The following is a 24,900-nucleotide window of genomic DNA, read 5'->3' as shown; positions in this document are numbered from 1 at the left end:
TAGTACACACACGACGCTTTAGACTTGTCAGGCAGGGGACACAGTTTTTAGGCAGAAAAAATGGGCTGGACAGAAAGAAAAGGATGAGAAAACTGAGCTCACATGTGAACAGTGCACACTGATCAGAACGTGCAGCTCCTCCCCCACCCCTCCTCTGCCTCTCTTCTCTCCCCTTTAGCAGCAGCTCCCTCTCCATATCTGGACCAACTTCCTCTTTGACCACAGCTCCTCCCTCTCCTCTCCGGCTGCAGCTCCTCCCCCTCCTCCTCTGGGATAGATATGTTTTACTAAATGATTATCTATCCCATTAGCTTTAGATCAGTCTAAAGCGTCGCCTCGCTTTAACGCTTAAGCAGTGAGGCGCTCGCTTTAAAAACAATGACTACCTGGGCTAAGCATGCCAGCTCATTTGCCCAACTACCGCGCTCAATGTTCCCAAATCATTAAGGGGCGTCCTGCATGTGTAGATAAAAATAGGTGACAGCTGAACTGCTAAAGCTTTTGGTCTTGTGCACGGTCTTTGGTTGGCCCAGCAATTTGGATGCGGCCGAACCGAGTGGTCATCAACTCAACTTGGATTTGTGTGGATGCATGTGAATGAAGTGATGCTGACTGGCGAACGGTCTTTTGGTTCAGCAACAACAACCTTTGATGAATGTACCTTGATGGAAAGCAAGCTTCTCCCATGAGGAGGCTTATTCTGTAGCTGATGACAGCTCCGATTGATGTGAACGTTTAGTAGAATTATAGATTGTTGCTTGAATGACTGAGTTACAAACTTACAACATGGTACAACAGCTATGCATAACAGACAATCCCCGATGGAATAGGCACGCAGGCCTGGGCTGCGGTTGGTGATCCTAAAAACTAGGGCTGGACGTGCCAGGCTTGTACCACATCAGAAGGTTTACATGTTAACACGTTTTGGCCTGATCTAACGATTTTTTTTATGGTGAATAAAGGATTCTTTAGCTAGACTAGAAAATGCTTGGGCGGGGCAATAAGTTAGTAACAATAAATTAATCTGAATGAGTAGCTAGTGCATGAAGATGCGTGGGCAGGCAGAGACTGATGCATGTTTTTATTACTACAAGTGGGGATAAGCACAATGACTTCTCTCACCAATAGGAGAGAGGAGGATATTCAATATATAATTCCCTTCGTTTTTAAATATAAGTCTTTCTAGAGGTTTTACTAGTGGACTACACACGGATATACATAGACATACTTTAGATTCACTTATTTAGCTCTGTATGCGTAGATCCTAGTGAAATCTTTTAAAAGACCTATATTTAAGAACGGAGGGAGTAGTATTTGTTGCTACATCACGGCTTGTTTTTAAAATTGTTGATGGTTGCATGCGTGTATGATCATCTTCACCCATTGAGAGTTCAAATTGTAGTGCTCACTTTGTGTCTCGACAGAAAATTTATAGCCATGCTTCATAGTTTTACCGAGAACTGTTTTTTCCGCAGATGCATGTGGCTGGAGCAGCTGTGCGACGGAGCTCGTTGATTGGGGCACATGCCTGCTTTCTCCATGGACATGGAATGTGTCCGGCCCTTCCCCTTGGCGTAGAGGAGCAGGTGGGAGAACGAATAGAGGGAGGTGCATGCACCTGCGGTGCGGTCCGTTTGAGCATGAAGAACTCAAAGGGATCGTTCACTCAACAGCTTCTCCCTAGCTCGCCCCCCACCCACCCCAAAAGACTTGAGAAGCCTCCCCGTTACTAGCTCATACTCTCTCACCGCCCCTTTCCGTGTTGACTCAAAAACATTCCTCCCCCACCTTCCTCGCGATCGAGGTCCAAGGTGAAGGTGTCTGTCTCTCTTGAGCCGGCCGGCAGCTCCACGGCTGGTTTTTCTTCCTGATTTCCTGGTCGAGGTATGGATCATTCTTACCTAAGACTCTCTTCCTCCATAGCAGCTAGCAGCTAGGTAGACAGCACTTGGTTGTTTTGCTGGATCCTGCTCTAGATCTAGCACTTGAAAGAAATGTTCATCCTGAGAGCTCAGTCCATAGCAGAGTTCGTAGTCAGGAATTTTGTTTCCTTTTTTTTTTTTGGAAAGGGAGGAATTTTGTTTCCTGTGTACCCGGCCAAGTCTTAAGATATTTGGTTGTTTTGTTGTATCTAGTCTAGCACTTGAAAGAAAGGTTCATCCCGCGAGCTTGTCCGCAGCAGAGTTGGTAGTCGGAAATTTTGTTTCCTGTGCACATGTCTTAAGCTGGTGAAGAAGGGTGATATATACACTGTATTCGAAGTTTCGAACACTCTACAACTCTATAAGTGCCTGAAACAAAACTTTTCTAGTCTAGAAATGATTTCAGTCTGCCGTTCCTTGGTCAATTGTCTATATCTTCAGCTATCTCATGTTGTGAGTACAAATGGCCACGGCACATGATAAACATCTTAAGCCTCTTCTCTGCTAACTCTAGCTACATGAATGCTCTAAACAGGCACTCGAAGAAACAACATGCACATATAACAACAGGAGGTCGCTGCTGAATTCGCTGCTCATTTTCTGAAACAGCCGCCCCAGGAACGCACCATGGCTTTCAGGTCGAAGATGGCGGGGGCGGCGGCCTTCGCAAAGATGGCCGGGGCCATGAAGCTCACGGGAGGCCTCAAGGTCGGCGCGGTTGCTGCAGCCGTGGTAGCCGCAACCACGGCTGCGATTTCCGGGAAGGACACGAACAAATGCAGCCGCAGTCCGAAAACAAGATGATGATACATAGATATCGATCCCAACGAATCGTTGGAAGTGGAGCAGCACGTACTTTGGACATGTCCAAATGGACCAACATATTAGCTCTTCTGATGATCTGATCACCATATCATTTTGCTTGTGCTTTGTCCGCGGCTGCAGATTCAGCTATTACTGGTTGCTTCTTTTTCTTTCTTCTTTCGTTAAGGTTTGAACCTGTACAGAAAATGCCACGCCCAGAACACCTGTTGACGTGAGCATGTTCAAGGAGGTTACACACAGACACAAGCACGGGCGTGAAAGGCCGCACCTAATCCCTCGGTATATAGTGTTTTTTTTTTTTTGCTGCCTTGGTATTTTTATTTTACCGTAAAGTTAAAAATCTGATGTAGCAAATCGAACGTTCTTGTGGTAAATTTAGTTGTCCCAAAGATGTCTGCGTAGCATAGCAATTCGTCGAGCTGCTTGGCCTGCGATTGCCAGTGCATTTTACTGTTCATCCAAACTCATTTGAACTCGAGAGCAGAAGAACACTTTCCTTTTCCAGCTTATATTTCTAGAGAACAAGCTCTAACAGCCCAGCTTTTTATTCCATAATAACAATGTACTCCCTCCGTTCCTAAATATAAGTCTTTCTAGGGATTCTACTAGAGGACTACATACGGATGTATATAGACATACTTTAGAGTGTAGATTCATTCATTTTGTTTCGTATATAGTCATCTAAAATCTCTTAAAAGACTTATATTTAGGAACGAAGGGAGTAGTTCAACAACAACAAAAACAGTAACAAAAAACCTCCACACTCTTCAAAGAAGAGCATCTACAGCCGGAATTTACAAAAATGACCCCTCAAATGTCCGCGGACGCGAGTGACCAGACACGCCCCAAATAAACACTGCTGCATCCGGACATTTCATACTAGATTCTCATACAAAAGCATGTAAACATAAAAAACTAGGTACTATGTATAAACTATGCACTCCTCGTTGGAGATTTCGACGATCTCTGTGTCCTCCAACGGATAGATGTGCGACAACTGCACCTTCATCTCCTTTGGGGACTCTGTTGCGGCCCCCTCCGGCAACTTTGGCTGATTTGCCCCAGGATTGTGTCAATGGCAAGTGGACCCGGCCCCACTTGTCAATCTCAGTGGAAGGGGCAAATGATCAAAGTGAAAAGTAAAGTATGGGTTAAGATCTAATTTCTCCGCCCATGCCGAGCCATGCCTTTGTTGGAGTAGGAGGTTCTCCCGTCGGCCGGGCGCAACCAGAACAAGCTGGGGAGGAGGTGGTGGGGCGCCGAGGTTAGGCCACCGACCCACACAACAATCTCACAACGTTGTTTTCACGGTTGTTTTGCTGTTAATTGTCAGTTTTGAGTGTGAATTATTTAAATGTGCCTTTTTAACCATCGTGAGATTGTCTGAACTATTGGGCTGACGTCATTTTCATAGTTATTTGCTGTTATAATTGTCCGATCCAGATTTCAGTGCGATGGTTACGCCATCGAAGTTGTCATAATTCATATGCACGTCTTGCTTTGCTTTATGGTATCTCAGCTGCATGGTGATTTGTTGCCAACTTTTATTTGGTTGTCTGTTCAGACTCTTCAATTTATCATTGCATGGGTATCTTCTCTTGTTTTTTTAGAAAAGGAGGTATCGTCCCGGCCTCTGCATCGAGTGATGCATGCAGCATTTTTATTGAATAAGGTAAAATGAGTCCAAAACAAGTATACCAATCTTCTCTTGTAGTCCCTGCTAACTTGGTATACACTTTCTCCTTTTGTTGTAGGTTACGCTTGACAGTTCAATGATTACTGTACTATTGTTGCTCTCCAAGACTCCAAGTACATGTTGAGGAATATCCATGTGATCAAACCTGATAAGCCAGTTATTAATAACTTCATTACTCAGTCTGGTGTTATTAAAGGACTTCAGCCGTGTAAAGGAAGGGATTGGTTTGACTATATTTCGGCACTTCCTCTTCCAGACATGGGGCTTCCGTTCATGTCGCTTGAATGATTAATGAAGTTATTTGTCTCACTTCTCTGTCTCTTTACTTAAACTCTTGTTCTTTGTAGTGTAAGATTTAATCCTCTATGATATCCTGATTAATTTAGATCTGCAGGCTGCAACATTTGAAGTAGGACCTTCTAATAAGGTTTTGACTATTTTACACAAAATTCTTTTATGAGGAAATTACAATCTTGTGTTTTCTTCAGGTTACTATGGTTAATAGTGATGATCTAATCTTAGAAGGTTTCAAGTGCACGAAGGATAACAAATTGGTGGTGTAGGTGTAGTAGGTCCTAAAAGGAAACTTGTCGGTGGTGTGAGCATAAGTGATATTCTTTTCTGTTTCTAGTTCTGACTTATTTTCTAATTTCAGGTACGAAACAACCCAACCCAATGATTTGTGTTTTTATGAAAAATGTGCCTCTTCATGTGTCTAATGATACATTAGATCCATACCGGCAGCTTACCGTCTTAGAGTTCATGAAGGCTCTAGGTTCCACTCTTATTGATTCGGGGGGCACCTGAATTATTTGGTATTTTGGTAGTGGTTAATTATGGAATGTGCATAATTTTTTCTGTCCATGCATGGTGCATCCTTTTGACTTACGTATGATGCAACCTTGTCATTGGTGAATCATGTGAAGTTGTTGTTTTTGATTTAGGTGCAATGAGACCGTGGCAGCCATGGATAATATATCTATGAAGCCGTGAGCAGTGAGCAACTTAGCTATTTATTATTGTTGGCCTTTTCAATTGGATCTAGTATAGCTGGACTACCTGCCTCTTAGATGATGAACAAAGACTAACACTATCTCTTTATTCTTGCATTTTATATCCTTAACTTGAGAAAAACAAACCTTATCATTTCTATTTTTGAAATTAAAATCGTATTGGAGAGATCAGTTGACACTGATGCCTAAAATGTGCTATTTTTCACATGCTTAATCGTGGTGTCCTTATACTACCTTGCTATTCACACATGCATAAGTATTTAGGTTGATGCACAAGTCAATTTATAGTATGATGGCGAGGACAATCCACTGAGCTCCAACAACTTATGTACTACTCCCTCCGTCCCAAAATTTTTGTCTTAGATTTGTCTAAATATGAATGTATCTAGTCACGTTTTTGTATTTAAATACATTCATTTGTACATAAACCTAAGACAAGAATTTTGGAACGGAGGGAGTATTTTCTTTCATAACCATCACACTGAATAGTTATGTTTGCTGACCTTATGTAAAGAATCATACCTGAGACTTTCTAAAGCAAAGCAATCTGTAGAACTTCTGCTGAAAGCGAGGCTTACCATTCAAGTTTACTGTTGTGAGACCTAGAAAGAAAAGCAATATGTAGAACTTCCATTTGCCTGATCCCTATGCCTTTTCTACATATAGTGTTACATCTAGGTTAATTGTTGTGATGGTAGCTTGCAAGGCCGGTTCAGTTCGGCCGATCTTATTAATTTAAGAGGGAAAGAATGCATTCTAGATCAATGTCGATGTCAAGATGGAATAAAACCAGTCAATAGCTTCTTAATGTGGACATTGTTATCCGTTGACTACTTGGTAGTTATATTGAGTATTTTTATCTACATAAATCTCAGCGTACACAATTTATCCTATGATTTACTTCCTTTGTCCTTATGGTGCATTGTTGCTGTCACTGAAGTAATATGTACTCCCTCCGTTCCATAATATATGTCTTTTTAGAGATTTCACTAAAGGACTACATACAGATGTATATAGACATATTTTAAAGTGTAGATTCACTCACTTTGTTCCGTATGTAGTCCTCTAGTGAAATCGTTTAAAAGACTTATATTTAGGAACGGAGGGAGTAGTACATATAACTATTGTAGATGTACTGCTATTGTAGAGCATTCACCTATGCTTCGTCCACTGTCTTTACCATTATTATTACTCAAAATGTCCAAATTTGGTTCGCATGTAAGATTTCCGTTTGATGAGTAGGATGGTACCTCTGGAGACTGAATTGTTTCGAGATGGTACCTCTGGAGACTGAATTGTTTGACACTCATTCGATTTGTCAAATTTTCCGATACAATGGTACAAATGTGAAGATGAGGCAAATATTTTCAGCTAGAGTATATGATAGTGTGCCACTTCTGCACTCTAACCAGAATAACGCAAAGCATGCTTCTTTCGATATTAACCGAATACCACAACGATTTACTTTGTTAACCGAATTTTCGATTACCTATTTTGCATTGCTATTTTCGGTTTTGAGTTTTGTTGAAAGAATTAAAGAAAAAAAAAACCAAATGGTAGAAACCGAATTTTTGGTTTATACCGAACGCCCACCTCTTGAATGCATTAAAGCGCATCGGGACTCAAGACCGCCACCTTCACAAATATCTTTTGCACCTCGGCTTCTGTCTTGATAGCAATCTTTTGCTCCTCGAGCTTAAGATTTTTTTTGATTTTCATGAACATGTCAAACCTCTCCACTTTCTTCCCCTCCTTCACGTCATTGTGCTTGGCAGCCTCTTCCTCTTTCTTTGCCTTGATGACCACAAAATTCTTCATCAGCTTGACCGTCGCCCCTTCTCGGTTCTCTTTCTCCACCTCCCACTTCCTTCCTCGGTTCTTGGCACATGGATGGCCATACCAAGCATTTCTTTTGTTGGATCGACACCTTCATCTTCATTGGCTATGACGGTCTTGAGGGAATTGACAATGACGTTGAGCCACTTGCTTTGACCATTCAATTTCACCCGACAATGCACAAATATGAAGTTCTTCTCTGTCTTGTGGTACAACGTGCACATGCCCGGGGGCTAGCAAATGAATACAATGACATGGCTAGCAAGTTCAAATGTTGAGCAAATCAATCAAATGACCAACACACAGGGCAACGAGCCATAAAATTTACGAGCTCGAGCAGTGACACACCACTTGGCCACAGGTTTTGCACTTGTTTGTTTGAGTTGAAAACTTATTGATGGTCTACCGAATTATGTAACATCGATGGGCTAGCAAATTTTTGATTGCAATTATGAATCACTTCCGTGTGATATGGATCGTAACACTTTTTCTCATGAAACAAATCTGCACACTATGCCAAAATGTCTTGCGCCCTTTTGATCTGTGCATTGAAACATATCAGCACTAGTGACCAACGATGCATCAAAGATCAATTCATCCTCCTTGTTCGAGTACGTGGTTCCCCTCTTCTTCATTGGTTGGCACCCGATGGCCAGTGGTTGTTCAGCTCAATGGCCAGTGGTTGTTCAGCTCAAAGTCCGACTAGGAGTCATCCGCTTGTCTGTCTTTGTAGCCGCCTCCGTCATGGATGATGTTCATCATCGCCTCGTCGTTTGCTGTTGTCACACGTGGTTGATGCATTTTGGCAAACGGTTACCGGGTACCGATGGACGAGAACTTGAGAGCGGTAATCCGCAACCAGACAAGTGTCGACAACACCGTTAAGACGTAATTGTTGTTGAGGTCGATGTTGAACGACGCTGGATGGCCAGAGGTGAAGGACTCAATGACCGATGTGTTGGGCATACTAGTAGTAGGGGCGGCTTGTACTAGGTGGGTTGTGCCTTCGATTGCCTGGGCGGTACCGGTCTAATGGTGTGTCGTCGATGACGAGGTCCAGCCTCACCGACCGCCACTGCCTTCTCCATGTTCTTTTTTTTGGCGCGACGACCTTGGCGGAGAGTGGACATAACCTTGTGGGCAGCAACCTTGAGGTCCGGCGGGATGACGAACATCATGATCAACTAATTGCAATGGCAGACCGTATGGTGACGGTGATCGGTGCAGAGGTAGCCGGAGGAGCGAGCTTTCGGAGGGGAGTAATGGCGGGATTGTGAGAATGCGTGATCCTGACGTGGTGGACGTCTGAACCCACCTCCCAATTTGCCCCTAGTCTGGTGTCGGTTTGCGGGATTCAACCGTCCAAACTGACACCCACATTTTAGGTGAGCCATGTTGGATGGATAAAAAATGTCTGGACAGTTCAGTGAATATTTGCAGCCGCTTAGGTAAACTGCATCGGAGTTGCTCTGGGCTAAGATTTGTTGCTCGATTTACTAGCACCAGTGACACCTACTGTTGGCGACCTTAGATGGCCACACGGGTGCCCCACACCACCCATCATCGTGCTCGCCTCCGCCGCCACCACCACCTTCTCCCCCTCTCTATGCTCCTCCGCCACCCCAACTCCCTAGGCCGCCATGCACCATCCCTTCGCCGGACACGACTCAGCCTGTGCTCTTCGGCGAGAGCCTAAGTTATATTTAAATAATGAAATTGAAAACTTCTACATTTGAAATGTTGTTCAATTGTGTGAGGTAGAAACGCAAAAGTTCGAACTATCTTGATTTGAAATTGGAGTTATTACATATATCAAGCTCAGTGAGTGCATCACTGTTCGGAACAGAGCACAAACAAACATGCCATTGCCAATCACATGAGCAAAGCAAAAATCGTTGCTTGATTTGCTCTACCACCCATCTCAGCCACCGGCGGCGACCTGAGATGGCCGCACGGGAGCGCCGCTCCCCGCATCACCGCCCTCGCCTCCGCCACCGCCACCTTCTCCTCCTCCTCCTCCTCCCGCTCCTACTCCTCTTCTTCCCCCTCCCGCCCCTCTCCGCCGTCCTCCTCCGCCGCGCCAACTCCCTGGGCCGCCGGTGCCTTCCCCTCGCCGACGACCACCGCGCCCTCCCCGGGCAGCGTCTCAGCTTCTCCATCGTCACGCTCTCCGACGAGGGCCTCTCGGGCCGAGGCGCGCGGGGCCGGTCCTTCCGCGGCGTGCTGGCGGCCACCGCGCGGAACAAGCGCGCCTACGCGGCCGCGCACGGGTACAGCCTCGCCGCGCTGCCCCCCGGCGCGGTCGACCCCGGCCGCCCGCCCGCCTGGAGCAAGGTCCTCGCCCTCCGCGCCCGCCTGCGCCGCCACCACTGGCTCTTCTGGAACGACGCGGTGGGTCGCCGCGGCTGCGCCACCGCTCCCCTCCCCCGTTGGTTTATGCTCTCCTACACTAAGAAAATAGTACAGTATTATCTGATGGTTCTTAATCGACCCTTGGTTTCAGGACACGGTGGTTACCAACCCTGGCATCTCCTTGGTAAGTCTGATGGTTGACATGGAATCCTGTTCCAACCAATATGTTTTGCAAGAAATACTGGAGGTCCTTTGACTTGCTTATTTATTTAATAATATAGTTCTTTCTCTCTTGACTCCTTGTACTACTACTGAAGGAGAGGATTTTGTTCTCGGTGATTGGGCATAGTGATTTTGATGCATCGCCTGATCTCATTCTGACGGAGGATGTCAATGGGGTTAATGCCGGTAGGCGAAGCTTGCACATTGTTCATTTTTAATTTATTGTGTTTGTCAAACTCAATATCATTCTGACAAATGTCTGCTCACCTACTACTGTATCTTCAGAATATGCATATGGTAGTTTAGTATGACCCATTTGTATAATGAGGCTGATCCATACTTGTGGGCTAGAGCAAACCAATCAAGGAACACATGTTACTAATAGCCTAGTCCCACCAGGCCCTAGGGAAGCATACTTGGAAAGATACATCCATAATAATTCATTTCACTGTTCTTACTATTTCGTTGTTATAGTTCACAATCTTACACTGCCGTTCTTATAGACAGGAGGTTCAGCACAAAATAAGATATGGACATCTCATCCACCAAATGTTAACCATGCTCCTCATGTAGGACTGTTCTTCATAAGGAGGTCGAAATGGAGCGAGAGATTTTTGGATACATGGTGGAACCATACATCATTTGTACAATTTGGCTCCACAAAAAGTGGGGATAATGCAGCACTGAAGCATATCGTGGGTCACTTGTCACCTGAAGAAACACAAGCACACGTCCGTATAGCAAAAATGCAGTGCCTCTTCAACTCATACCCTTGGGTTGCTACATGGAAATCAGTTCACCGCCTGATCTTCCACCCGTCCACTACATGGAAAGGTTTCCTGATATGCTTATTCACTATTCATTCCATGGATTCTACAATTATTTACATTCGAAAGTGAAAGAGGCACTCGTTTTAGAATGAAGACTGGACCAACTAAGAGTTCTTTAGATTTATCTCGTAATCTACTATGCTCATATTAATTCTTGGCTTTGCCAAAAGTTAACATAGCTGATGCAAACTGAAGTGGTACATGTGCCTTTTGTCAGTCAATACTAGCTAAACGGTGCGCTGATATTTGGAATTGAGTACATGATATATGTGGTTGAAGTGTAATGTTTCTGAATACACGACTGTTCCCACTTTAAAGAAACAGAATCTGAGTTAAATCAGGAGTCTGTTACTCATGAACAAGAAAGATGACATGTACTGTTCTCTGCCAAAGTGCCAATTCATGTACAGTCCTCTCAAGAAAAATGTCATATGTAACATACGCCTAGTGTTTGAGCACATGTCGATTGTTTATAACCAACCAAACAATGGTTTGTTCTTGGTCACCTTATTCCTGTTGGCCACTGCTTTACTAATTTATAACCAAATTTCAGTTGTTAACTGAAGCAAGCCATTCACACAAGTAAAGACTCCCTTTCTTCAGAAGAAGTTTTGCCTGTTATGTGTGGTAGATATCAGGTGCAAGTATCCGTTTCGTGAAAATATGAAATTTTAGGCCTGGATGAATTTATAAGGTGCACATTAGTTAATCAAACATCTGTTCGAAGTGTCAACTTCAAACTTGACTCGTGTTAGGAGAAACTAAAAGGACAAGTCCTTGACATATTCTAAGTTATAGAAACAGGCCAAAAAAAACAGAGAAGTCACCACTGACAACAATTTTCTCCTTTTTCATTTATCATAACACAAATAAATTGGAAATTGAAAATTTAAAGCTATGTTTGAGGAACTGAATATTTCTCCTGGATTCTTTTTAGAATACTATCCATGTTGTATGTCTGTTTGGTGCTCGGATCATGATTATTTTTAAATTTTTCACTACTCCCATGTCACGGTTTAGAAGGCGTGCATGGAAATTCTCTAGAACCTAGGTGGTTATTGATTGACTATAAAATGAGTTAAAAAATAGCATTCACACTACGCATGCATATAGAAGTAGTACAACGGAGTAGTAGTTAGCTGCTAGGAGTAAATGCAATGCGCCTTAAACCTTGTGCGTTGTGGAAATGCACACAAACTTAACCGTGCCTTCTAAACCGTGACGGAGGTAGTAATTTCGTGTTGTTACTTACTTACTTCATACATTGCCATTATGATCTGCCAATAGTTGCTCATTGTATGTTGATTGTGCAGGGGTTTATTCCGATGGAGATTTCATGGTTCATTTTGCTGGCCTGAATGACAAGCGAGGTTGGACATCAAAAGTTCTTAGAGAGATAACACCATCATGAGGATAATTACTCCAATTTTAAAACAATCTGTCGAGGATCCAAAAGTTTATGTGGAGGATCTGGTTTTTTCTGCTACATATGTTGTAGACTGCCATCCATCTGACTCCACATCCATCTGACCTCTGATATGGGTGTTTGTAGCACCTTCTAACTCCCCCCTCCCTCATTCATCTCCTTTTGATTTTGTCAGTTGCAATCCCATAGTCCCATACATCTACACCTGCATTCCCGGCAGTTAATTTGACACCAGGGCAAATTGTGTGAATCAGTTGGTTGCTTCTGTTAGCAGCACACGTAATTCTCACGGTATGTGTTTCAGAATCATCTTTTGCTGCCTGTTCGGTAACCATGTCTATTAAAATGTTGTGTCTGTCCTAGCCATCTCTTCCATTCACATGTTCCCTCGGCATGGATGGTGGAGAAAAATCCTTCATGTTCATCGCATGGTCGTCCACGGTTGACAGTCAGCCCCTGATAATTTCTGTACGGCATCATTCCATGTAAATGTTCTTTTCACCTGCTCAATCTAACCTGGTTTTCCATGCTCGCAACTGTCCCGAGAGGCCGATCGGATCTGACGGCTAGAAAATGTGGTGGCACACATTTCTTTAGCAATGCTGCCATCACCCTATTATTTTCTATTTTTGTTTTTTGTGTGCTTTTCTGTATTCCAGTCCCCTTTAAAATTTCCTTCATCTGCACGAATTGGTTAAATTGCGTGACTGTACAGGGTTTTCTTTTCATGAGCATGGCAAGTTACTATGTTAATCCACAAAAGATCACTCCAGCACCCACCCACCCACCACATGGTGTTGAAGTTGTATCCCAAACACTGAAACACCCACAACCCAGCTTAATAACCCGAGGGTGGTGACATACTGATATGTCTGAAAGGAGTGGAGGAGACGATAGAGCAAGAAAGCATTACATGGATTGAATGAATGATTGATGTACTGCCGTGATTCGAACCGGAGAAGAAAGGAGTGGAGATCAGGCGCCCATGTCATCGGAATCACATTCCCCTCCCACTGAGCCTCCTCTTCGTATCGCCTCCTTCGGAACTTCTTCCTCTCCCCATCCCCACCTACACACACACCGACAACACACGCAAGGGCCTTCCTCATGAAGCAGAGCTCGGACTTCTGAGAACCTCGCACAAGTAAGTTTCAAGTGTGTTCTAGTTATACAGATGTCGTGGTCTTGCAGATGTCCTAGTTCTGAATGCCAAGATCGAGGCAATACTTTTAACAATCTGACAGTTGACATGTTCATAATATGATGGTTGATATGCTCCAGGTCCTTGCTGTCATGCCATGACCAGACATCATTCGAAGGGATGAGCATGACGATGAGCTTCCCGACGAGGAGCCGGTGTTTTTGCCGGTTGAACGACCTCACCATGTCGACCGCCTCTTCCTTGACAGGTACCAGGAAGAAAAGATCTGCTCGTGCCATGTCGAGGTCGTTCGACCAGCAAAACGGCGGCGGACTTCGTCTACCGCAAGGCCCGCGGTGCCGACGGTGGCCTTCCGGGGCCGCGGGTCACCATGAGCTTCAAAGTTATCTCCTCTAGCAGCGGCTAGACGGCGTCAGCTATGATGAAGACATGCTGGCTGGCAAAACGCCCCTTGCCCTTCCTGTTTTTGAGAATGCGGATTTGGTTCTGCACATGAAGTATATGGTTGTGTGTATCACCTGGATCCATGGAATACAAAGACATAGGCTCCGAGATGATACCCATGATTTGTTCGTAGTTCGAGTCTATTGTTTTCTACTCCTTTCGTTCCTAAATAATTGTAGTTTTCACCTAAATAAGTTTCCTCTGCGTGGATGGTGGAGGAAATCCTTGGTGTTCGTCGCGTGGCCAACAATGGGCACCCATTAGTTAGTATCTATGCGGCATCATCGCCTTTTAATGTTCTTTCCATCTTGTCGATATGACTCGCTTCTGCATCTTGTCCATGTAAACCAGCAAAACGGCGACGGCGTGGCCTGGCCGTGCCCAAGGCACTCGTCTTGGTACTACCTGAAATACTGAAAAACCTGAAGAAATCCTAAGTTTTGTTCCTGCAATTCAAAAGCTATTTTAGAATTTCTAATTTTGTTCGCATTTTCCAACATTTTGTTCGTGTTTTTAAATGCGTTCAAAACAATTGAGTAATTTTTATGTTAGAGTGAATATCATGTTTAGTTGTAGTGGCTAGCATTCCCCCCAAAAAAAAGGTTGTAGTGGCTAGCAGCACACGCAGTTATTGAGGCGTCGTCAGTTCTGTCCTAGCCTCAGTGCTTCTTTTTCGAGATTTATCCTCGCCATATATGGGCTGGCCCAGTCCCAGACACTCCTTTATCTCCACTATATATGGGCTGGCCCAGTCCCCGACACTCCTATATTGCGTCAAATAATCGGGGCTCCGCACATGCCCCCAGAACACTTGGGCCGGCCCAGATACGGTTATAACCGGTTTTGAGAACCTGAACCGATTTTTTCAGTTTCTTCCCTTTCTCTTTTTTTTTATTTTTCTGTTTCTTTTTCAAGGTTATTTTTTAAAACTAAGTTCATGCTTGATAATTTTTATTGAAATTCAGAAAATATTTTTGCTTTTATAAACCATATTCTAAATTTCATCTAATTACCTTTTAAAAAAATTGTAACATCTAAAAATGTTCAGATTTTCAAAAATGTCGGGAATTTTCAAAAACATTTTTTAATGTTATTGTTTTCGTTTTTAGTTTTGTCCTTCAATTTTATAATTTTACCTTTTCCCGTATTTTTGATATTTTCAAATATTTATTCTGAATTTTTAAAAAAGTTGCTTTTTTCAGAACAAGTTTCTCTTTTCCTAAAATTTGTTCCCAAAATGAAAACTTGTTTAAATTTTGTTCACCACTTAGAAATATGTTCCGGAATTTAAAAAATATATACTTCAATTTCGATAAAAGTATGCCTTTTCAACAAATGTACTTAAGTTCAAAAAATGTTCATGTTTCAAAAAGTGTACACAAGTTGAGAAAATGTTCCCGCTTCAAAAGTTGTTTACAAATTTCAAAAAATGTCCCTTTTTTCATAAATTGGTCAAACGTTTCGAAAATTTCTTGTTTTCATATTAAAAAATAATGTTCCTGTTTTACATAAAATGTTTCTGTTTTTAAAAATTTCTTCAGAAATCTAGATCTAGTTCACCAATTCTACAAGTTTTCATGATTTGAAAATATTCGGGAATTTAAAAAAATGTACTTCAATTTCTATAAAATATTTTCATTTTTAAGCAATTTACTTATGTTAAAAAAAGTTCGTGTTTTACAAAGTGTACATAAGTTGAAAAAATGTTTCCGCTTCAAAAATTGTTTAAAAATTGCAAAATATGTCCTTTTTCAGAAAATTGATCACAATTTCTCATCTGTTCTTGTTTTACGAAAAATGTTTTTCTCTTTTTTACAATGTGTTCAAAATTTTAAACTTGTCCAATATTTTTCACCAATTCAAAAAATGTTCGAGAATTATGAAAATTGTTCTTAATTTTTTAAAAAATGTTTGCCTTTTCATAAAGAACACGTAATTTCAAAAAATGTTCGTGTTTCAGAAAGTGTTTATAATTTCCAAGAATGTTCCCGCTTCAAAAATTGTTTACAAATTTCAGAAAATGTTCTTTTTTCATAAATTGGCCACATTTTTCAGAAAATGTTATTATTTTCACATTTTTCTAAAAAACGTTCTTGTTTTATGAAAAATGTTTCTCTTCTTTGAAAATTTGTTCATAGATTGAAAACTTCCTCAAATTTATTAACCAATTCTGAGAATATTCATGATTTTAAAATGTTCAAGAATTCTAAAAAATGTTCTTCATATTCAAAATAATATTTGCGTTTTCAAAATATCTTCATAAGTTCAAAAAACGTCCGTGTATCAAAAAGTGTACATAATTTAAATAATGTTTCCGCTCTATAAATTGTTTACAAATTGCAAAAGATGTCCTTTTCTATGTAATTTTGTTCTAAGTTTTTAAAATGCTCCTGTTTTCTCATTTGTTTGTGTTTTTGTAAATGTTTCAGCAATTAAAACATATTTCCATTTATAATTTTTGTTCTTAAAAACAAAAGCTGTATAAGTTTCACAAATTCAAAAAATTCAAAACCGTACTCTATTAGAAAAAACAGAAAAACAAAAATACAAAATAAAATAAAGAATACGAGAACAAAGAAATAAAAAGATAAGAAAATAAGTAAATAAGAAACGGAAAAAATGAGCTGGTTAACTAGGCCAGGCCAGTTGCTTCGAGCGGCGGCGGCCCAGTCACTTCGCCCCTGCCTGTGCGAAGCTATTCGGCCGGCCCTTGCTCCCCCAATTCGGCCGGCCCGTGCACGGAAAAGGACGGCTCCATTTTTTTTACCTTTTTTTTGTAAAATTCAAGACTTTTTAAAAGTTCAAAATTTGCAGTAAATATGAATTTTTGAAAATATGTTAAAGACATCATAAAGTGTTGAGGAATAAAAAAATGTTCACATATTTCAAAGAATGTTCAATAAATCAGGATACTGTTTGCCAATTAAACACATATTTGTGATTTTGGAAAACTGTTTCATCATTCAAAAAATGTTTGTGTTGTAAAACATGTTCATGATTTCGTACAAAATTTAATGATTCAAAGAATTTGAAGAAAATTTTCACAAAACGACATATGTTCTCAAATTCAAAAATTGTTCCCTAAAAACTTTTCATCAGTTCAATTGTTTCCCGAAATATCAAAAAATATTTATCAGTCCAAAAAGTGTTCGCTGATTCACAAAATGTTCATACATTTGCAAAAAGATGTTTGAAAAAATAAAATATACATATTTCTAAATTTCAAATAATGTACGTGAATTTGAAAACTTATTCCACATGTAAAAAATATTTATCGTTTCAAAAACTATTCATTAGTTTTTGAAAATGTTCACAATTTCCAAAATTGTCCGCGAATGTTGGCCAATTCGAAAGATGTTCATGATTTAACAAAATGTGCAATAGTTTTGTAATATTATCATCAACTTAAAATTGTTCATGATTTTGAAAAATGTTCACTAATTTAAGAAATGTTCATGTTTTTAAAAATGATTCAGAGTTTTAGTGAAACTTGTATAAATTAAAATAGAAAATAAATGAAAGAAAAGTAAAAAATGGTAAAAATAGAAAATAAAATAGATCAAAAAAGAAACGTAAATAAACGGTATAAAAAAGGAAAAAGCTAATTCACATCTATACAAACAGGACCAGATTTCTTATTTTTCAACATAACGTGTTAGTTAGAAGTATTTTATGTAGAAATATCTGTTTTTTTTTGACTTATTTCGCTATCCAGTGAAACTTTTTTTGAATGTGTTTTTCTTTTTACAAACCAAATTTTTTGGACTTATTTCAACGGACATGTAAATGAATGCTTGTGTTTTTCTTTTTACAAACCAAATTTTTTGAGATTTGTTTCGGCACCAGTGAGCCAAAGTGTATTTTAAAGCAACAAATACTATTTTGATGAGAAAGCACGCAGCTTGATGCTTGATTTCATTGACAATCCAAAAGCCCATGGGGTGCTTAGAGCATCTCCAACACATGCACAAAAATATCAACCGCTAAATTAGTTTTACAGCGCCAATGTAGCATTTCCAACATTGGTTTTTTCACATGTCCAAAAACACGCGTTCAAAAAAAAACACAATGTAAATTATGAAGCGCCCGCAGTCTGATGCCTCAAATATGCAGAGGAAGATAGCGCTTTTTAGTGCATAATTTTCTTTTGCTCACACACTATTTTGCAACATCTGATGGAGCATGTATGGCCCCTAAAAAATAATGTTTTTTAACGCATGAAGCAGTTTTTAAACGTCTGTTGAAGATGCTCTTACGCATACATAAGTGAGAGTATAGGACATGCTGCTCAAGCTCCATGGAGGCCTTTAAAAAAAACTCAAAATCCACATTTCAAAGTTTCAACAAATTATTAAAAAAATGCACACTGTCATACGATTGCATACTAGATGTGTGCAAATTTTCATGAGAGAATATATTGACACGCCCTTCCACAAAAAAAATTAAAATGACACGGGAGCTACACAAAAATAGCGATTTTTTATACTTTCAATTAGTGAAGAGAGTGTGTACCATTCAATTTGGAAAACAATATTTTTTCTACTTTTTTGTGTACCTCGAGTGCCAATGTATTTTCTCATGAAAATTTACACACATGAGGTATACATCCAGATGATAATATGAAAAAACAGATCTTACCCCCCCCCTCCGCGTCGCTCTGCTGGAGCGACTCGGGGGCGACCTAGCGCGCCACCGGCGGCAGCCCCCTTCCTACCTTCTCTCCTCCGCTGCTGCCGCTGGCCTCGTCGTGGTGGCGGCGGCCCCTGCCTCCGAAGGCGGCTGGGGAGAGCTCGCGGTGGACGTGAGGTGGCTAACGGGCTGTGGTCGTCCGGGTGGCGGTTGTCGTCGAGCTCGGCAGAGGAGGGTGCGACGCGTGCAGGGAGGCGGCGTGGTGCTGCTGTGCCTGCTCGCCGGCGCTAGTTCGCGACGCGTGCGGCCGCTCCCCTCGGCGGTGGATCTGGCCGGCGTGCCTGGATCCGTACACGTGGCCGGCTTCGAGCGCTGGTGCTGGTTCTGCTGTCTGCTCTTGGGGCGCGAGGGTTGTGTGCGACTAGTGAGGGAGGTGGTGGCGGTGGCTGGTGGTGAGGAATGGTGCCTGGGGGTCAGCTGGCGACGGTACTCCCGTACGTGGTCAAGGCGCGATGGCTTGGTGGGAGGCGTGCGTGCTAGCGGAAGTGTTGTGCGTGGGGTTGTGGTGTTGGGAGGTGCTAACAAGAGCTTGCCCGTCAACGGTGTCAGCGTCTGTGGATGTCGTCTCACCTCCTTGGAGGCACCGTTGAGGAGTTCCCTCCCTACACACCCTCGGATCCAGTTCTTCGGGTGAAAACCTTAGGCCCGGTTGGGTCATACGACGACGTCGGCACCGTCGCTTTCTCCTTGGGGGCGTCGTCTTGAAGAGCTTTGGATCTCGTTTGCACTCTCCAGGGGCTAGACGCTCGCGACATTGCAGTCGGTTGGGCCTCGTCCGGCAATGTGGATGTTCTGCGTGGCTTCTTCTGTGGCAACGATGGCCCCTTCAAGCGGAGTAGGATTTGATGTTGGGTTCTGGTAGTCGGTCTCATCCGACGTGTTCGAGGGGTCGTCGTGCCTCTTTTGTCTTCTGAAGTCGGAGTTGTTTGAGGAGGAACCTTGCGGCGACGATGACGTGAAGACGGGTGGTCGGTTCTGGCGCAGGCTCGGCGCAGGTCCGGTGCTTTCATCCTACAATGCTCGTCGGCTGAGTCGAAGTTGCCTGGTCGCCGGCGCGTGTGGTTGACTGTTTGGCGTTGTCCGACGCAGGCCTCTACGCTCGTCTGCGGTGGAGGCTACATTGGTGGTCGTCGATGGTGAAGTCGGAGTCGCCCTCGCAGAGGCGTGATAACGATGACGCCGGATTACAACTTCGACGGAGCTCTTCCCCTTGGCGGCGTGTGTGCGTTCTTGTGTAGGTTGCCAGGTCGCCCTGTGTGCCTTGTTGTGGTGGGCGCGTTGTGACGGTTTTAGCCCAGTTTTCCGATTATTAACCGGGCAACTCTCTTCGACCTTTTTTAATGAGATGGGTACCTAAGGGACCGCGTTTCAAAAAAAGAGAATTTTTTTTGAACTTTTGAAATGTGATTTAAAAAAAAATCAAACAAAAAAGGTGCTCCATGGAGCTGGGCACCAAACATGTTCTCTGCTGCTATAAATGGATACATCGGAGCTAATACAAAGTACTCCCTCCGTTTCTAAATATAAGTCTTTTTAGAGTTTTTAGTAGGGAACTACATACGGATGTATATAGACATACTTTAGAGTATAGATTAACTCATTTTGTTCCGTATATAGTCATTTAGTGAAATCTCTTAAAAGACTTATATTTAGGAACGGAGGGAGTAAATTATAAGCACCATAGCAAGCTTCACCCCAAGTACACCAGGAAGTACACCAAACTAAAGAACGAGGATTGACAGCCCCAGCAGGATAACAATGGCCATAAGTAGGATGATCCTAACAATTCACCGCTGGAAGCCTGGAAGGAAACCGGTCGATGGGTTCTGCACGCCCAAATCCCTAGACAGGCCATCGGTCTGGATAATATGAGTGTATGGTCGTACGAGCCGTATTGAATTTCCGGAATACAAAAGGCTACACGGCTAGATATATAGTGCTCTAACACAAACCTTGGTTTCTGAAGTTAAAACTCTCACAATGCAACTTTGATCTGAAAGAAATAACACAAGAGTCTGGTTGTTGCTCAAAGAAAGAAGAAGAAAAGTTGATGTACTGTATTACTGCTGACATTTATGTTGAACAAAGTCAATGGTAAGATATTTATAACCGCAGGAAATTTCTCTTTTAGTTCAGTTTGTTTCAGGACATTGTTAAACCGACTGAGATATTATGTGTAGATAGAATATTTGTGTATCAAGTTAGGATAGATATTCGGTTAGGACTTATCTCTAGTTTAAACCGAATATCATCTATCTCTATCTCTTCTATTCAAACTACTTGTATGCATATCTCAGGGTTGCGCCTGACTATATAAACACGAAACCGTCGCCCTAACCGGTACGACGCTTCTAGCTATTTCTACATGGTAATCAGAGCCAATCTCTTCCATCACATCTAGAGTTTATTCATAGCTACCATGGCCACCTCCGCCGCCGCAAACTCTGGCCTCTCTGGCCAAGTTACCGAGCGGCTTACCCGAGCAAACTACATCTTATGGCGAGCACAGATCGTGCCGCAGCTAAGAGGGACTGGCTACTTCGGATATGTGGATGGAGCCACACTGGAGCCGGCCAAGGAGGTCGTCACCAAGGACAAGGAAGGGAAGGATACCTTCATCGTCAACCCTCTCCACTCCGTCTGGGTTCGAGAGGATCAACATGTACTAGGTTACCTGCTGAACAATCTGTCTAAAGAGGTTCTGGTGCAGGTCACGTCAATCTCCCATGCGCATGAACTTTGGACAACACTGGCAAACATGTTCTCCTCCCAGTCGCTGTCCAAGGTAAACAACATCCGCATCTCTCTGGCTAATGCACAGAAAGGGACGCAGACGATGGCCGCCTACTTCGCGCACATGCGTTCACTCGCCGACGAACTTGCCGCGGCGGGGAAACCTCTTTCCGATGACGAGTTGATCTCGTACATCCTCGCTGGACTCGACATGGAGTACCAGCCGCTTGTCTCTGCCCTCGACGCACGCACAACGCCGGTCTCCTTCGAAGAGCTCTATGCCCGAATGAGCAACTTCGACCAGCGTGTCGCGCTCTACCAGGGCATAGGCTCTGGCAGTGGATTCAAATCCTCGGCCAATGCTGCTTCACGTGGTCGAGGCGGTGGCAATTCTCGCTACCGCGGATCGCCACGCAAAGGGAAAAGCGCCAACGACAATAACAGTGACGGCGCAAACTCCCACAGCACGAACAACAGCAACGGCAGGCCCTCCTACACCAACACAAGGGGCCGCCGTAACTCCAACAACAAGTCCCGACCAGATGCCATCCGGTGCCAGATCTGTGGCAAACCGGGGCACTCGGCCAAGGACTGTTGGTACCTCTTCGAAGATGATGGCAATTCATCTCAGGACGACAAGGTCGCCGGCGGAGCTGAGGCCTCGTATGGGGTCGATATAAACTGGTATGTGGATAGTGGTGCAACTAACCACATCACCAGTGAGATGGATAAAGTAACCATGCGGGAGAAGTACCATGGCCAAGACCAAATTCATGTCGCAAACGAAGAAGGTATGAGGATTTGTCACATTGGTCACTCAATTATTAAAACCCCCCATCAAAAAATTCATCTTAGAAAAATCTTGCATCTCCCTAGAGCCTCAATGAACCTTCTCTCTATTCATCGCATTGCACTTGACAATCATGTCTTTCTTGAGTTTCACCCATTTTTCTTTTTGATCAAGGATCAGGTCACGAAGAAAATCCTATATCGAGGTAGATGCGTTCGAGGACTCTACCCGTTGATTCTCGAGTTTAGAAGGTTCAATAAGAATGTGTGTGGTGTCACCAAATTGTCTTCAACAAGGTGGCATGATCGTTTAGGGCATGCATCTTTCTCTTTAGTTCAACGTGTGCTTAGGAAAAATAAGCTTGTTGGAATTATGCCCTAGAGGCAATAATAAATATAGTTATTATTATAATTCCTGTATCAAGATAATCGTTTATTATCCATGCTATAATTGTATTGAATGAAGACTTATATACATGTGTGGATACATAGACAAAACACTGTCCCTAGCAAGCCTCTAGTTGGCTAGCCAGTTGATCAAAGATAGTCAGTGTCTTCTGATTATGAACAAGGTGTTGTTGCTTGATAACTAGATCACGTCATTAAGAGAATCACGTGATGGACTAGACCCAAACTAATAGACGTAGCATGTTGATCGTGTCATTTTGTTGCTACTGTTTTCTGCGTGTCAAGTATTTGTTCCTATGACCATGAGATCATATAACTCACTGACACCGGAGGAATACTTTGTGTGTATCAAACGTCGCAACGTAACTGGGTGACTATAAAGATGCTCTACAGGTATATCCGAAGGTGTTCGTTGAGTTAGTATTGATCGAGACTGGGATTTGTCACTCCGTGTGACGGAGAGGTATCTCGGGGCCCACTCGGTAATACAACATCGCACACAAGCCTTGCAAGCAATGTGACTTAGTGTAAGTTGCGGGATCTTGTATTACGGAACGAGTAAAGAGACTTGCCGGTAAACGAGATTGAAATAGGTATACGGATACTGACGATCGAATCTCGGGCAAGTAACATACCGAAGGACAAAGGTGTTGGGGAACGTCGCATGGGAAACAAAAATTTTCCTACGCGCACGAAGACCTATCATGGCGATGTCCATCTACGAGAGGGGATGAGTGATCTACGTACCCTTGTAGATCGTACAGCAGAACCGTTTAGAGAACGCGGTTGATGTAGTGGAACGTCCTCACGTCCCTCGATCCGCCCCGCGAACAATCCTGCGATCAGTCCCACGATCTAGTACCGAACGGACGGCACCTCCGCGTTCAGCACACGTACAGCTCGACGATGATCTCGACCTTCTTGATCCAGCAAGAGAGACGGAGAGGTAGAAGAGTTCTCCGGCAGCGTGACGGCGCTCCGGAGGTTGGTGATGATCTTGTCTCAGCAGGGCTCCGCCCGAGCTCCGCAGAAACACGATCTAGAGGAAAAACTATGGAGGTATGTGGTCGGGCAGCCGTGAGAAAGTCGTCTCAAATCTGCCCTAAAAGCCCCATATATATAGGAGGAGGGAGGGGGACCTTGCCTTGGGGTCCAAGGGATCCCCAAGGGGTCGGCCGAGCCAGGGGGGAGGACTCTCCCCCCCAAACCGAGTCCTACTTGGTTTGGTGGGAGGGAGTCCTTCCCCCTTCCCACTTCTTCCTTTTTTTTTTCTTTCCTTTGATTTTTTTTTCTTTCTTGGCGCATAGGGGATTGGTGGGCTGTCCCACCAGCCCACTAAGGGCTGGTGTGACCCCCCAAATACCTATGGGCTTCCCCGGAGTGGGTTGCCCCCCTCCGGTGAACTCCCGGAACCCATTCGTCATTCCCGGTACATTCCCGGTAACTCTGAAAAACTTTCCGGTAATCAAATGAGGTCATCCTATATATCAATCTTCGTTTCCGGACCATTCCGGAAACCCTCGTGACGTCCGTGATCTCATTCGGGACTCCGAACAACATTCGGTAACCAACCATATAACTCAAATACGCATAAAACAACGTCGAACCTTAAGTGTGCAGACCCTGCGGGTTCGAGAACTATGTAGACATGACCCGAGAGACTCCTCAGTCAATATCCAACAGCGGGACCTGGATGCCCATATTGGATCCTACATATTCTACGAAGATCTTTATCGTTTGAACCTCAGTGCCAAGGATTCGTATAATCCCGTATGTCATTCCCTTTGTCCTTCGGTATGTTACTTGCCCGAGATTCGATCGTCAGTATCCGCATACCTATTTCAATCTCGTTTACCGGCAAGTCTCTTTACTCGTTCCGTAATACAAGATCCCGCAACTTACACTAAGTTACATTGCTTGCAAGGCTTGTGTTGTGATGTTGTATTACCGAGTGGGCCCCGAGATACCTCTCCGTCACACGGAGTGACAAATCCCAGTCTTGATCCATACTAACTCAACTAACTGTTGGGGAACGTCGCATGGGAAACAAAAATTTTCCTACGCGCACGAAGACCTATCATGGTGATGTCCATCTACGAGAGGGGATGAGTGATCTACGTACCCTTGTAGATCGTACAGCAGAAGCGATTAGAGATCGCGGTTGATGTAGTGGAACGTCCTCACGTCCCTCGATCCGCCCCGCGAACAATCCCGCGATCAGTCCCACGATCTAGTACCGAACGGACGGCACCTCCGCGTTCAGCACACGTACAGCTCGACGATGATCTCGGCCTTCTTGATCCAGCAAGAGAGACGGAGAGGTAGAAGAGTTCTCCGGCAGCGTGACGGCGCTCCGGAGGTTGGTGATGATCTCGTCTCAGCAGGGCTCCGCCCGAGCTCCGCAGAAACGCGATCTAGAGGAAAAACTATGGAGGTATGTGGTCGGGCTGCCGTGGAAAAGTCGTCTCAAATCAGCCATAATACCTCCGTATATATAGGTGGGAGGGAGGGGAGGAGGCAGCCTCAAAACCTAAAGGTTTGGCCGAAATTGGA

General features: G+C 43.4%; 1 protein-coding gene and 1 long non-coding RNA gene across 2 annotated transcripts; both read left to right on the top strand.

The window, feature by feature from the left end:
- Positions 1–1,431: 1,431 nt before the first annotated feature.
- On the top strand, positions 1,432–2,890 carry LOC123410739. Its single transcript, XR_006613094.1, has 2 exons — positions 1,432–1,884; positions 2,458–2,890. It is a non-coding gene; the product is annotated as an uncharacterized LOC123410739 (long non-coding RNA).
- Positions 2,891–9,137: 6,247 nt separating this feature from the next.
- On the top strand, positions 9,138–12,649 carry LOC123411620 (probable alpha-1,6-mannosyltransferase MNN10). Its single transcript, XM_045104585.1, has 5 exons — positions 9,138–9,683; positions 9,796–9,828; positions 9,962–10,052; positions 10,440–10,695; positions 12,010–12,649. Exons 1-5 carry the CDS (start codon positions 9,237–9,239, stop codon positions 12,056–12,058), a joined length of 876 nt encoding a protein of 291 aa, XP_044960520.1. The 5' UTR covers positions 9,138–9,236; the 3' UTR covers positions 12,059–12,649.
- Positions 12,650–24,900: the final 12,251 nt, after the last annotated feature.

This window comes from Hordeum vulgare, chromosome 7H, assembly GCF_904849725.1.
Source record: "Hordeum vulgare subsp. vulgare chromosome 7H, MorexV3_pseudomolecules_assembly, whole genome shotgun sequence".
Classification (NCBI taxonomy): Eukaryota; Viridiplantae; Streptophyta; class Magnoliopsida; order Poales; family Poaceae; genus Hordeum; species Hordeum vulgare.
The sequence above is the reverse complement of the archived record's forward strand: the minus strand, read 5'-3'. Positions and strand labels throughout refer to the sequence as shown.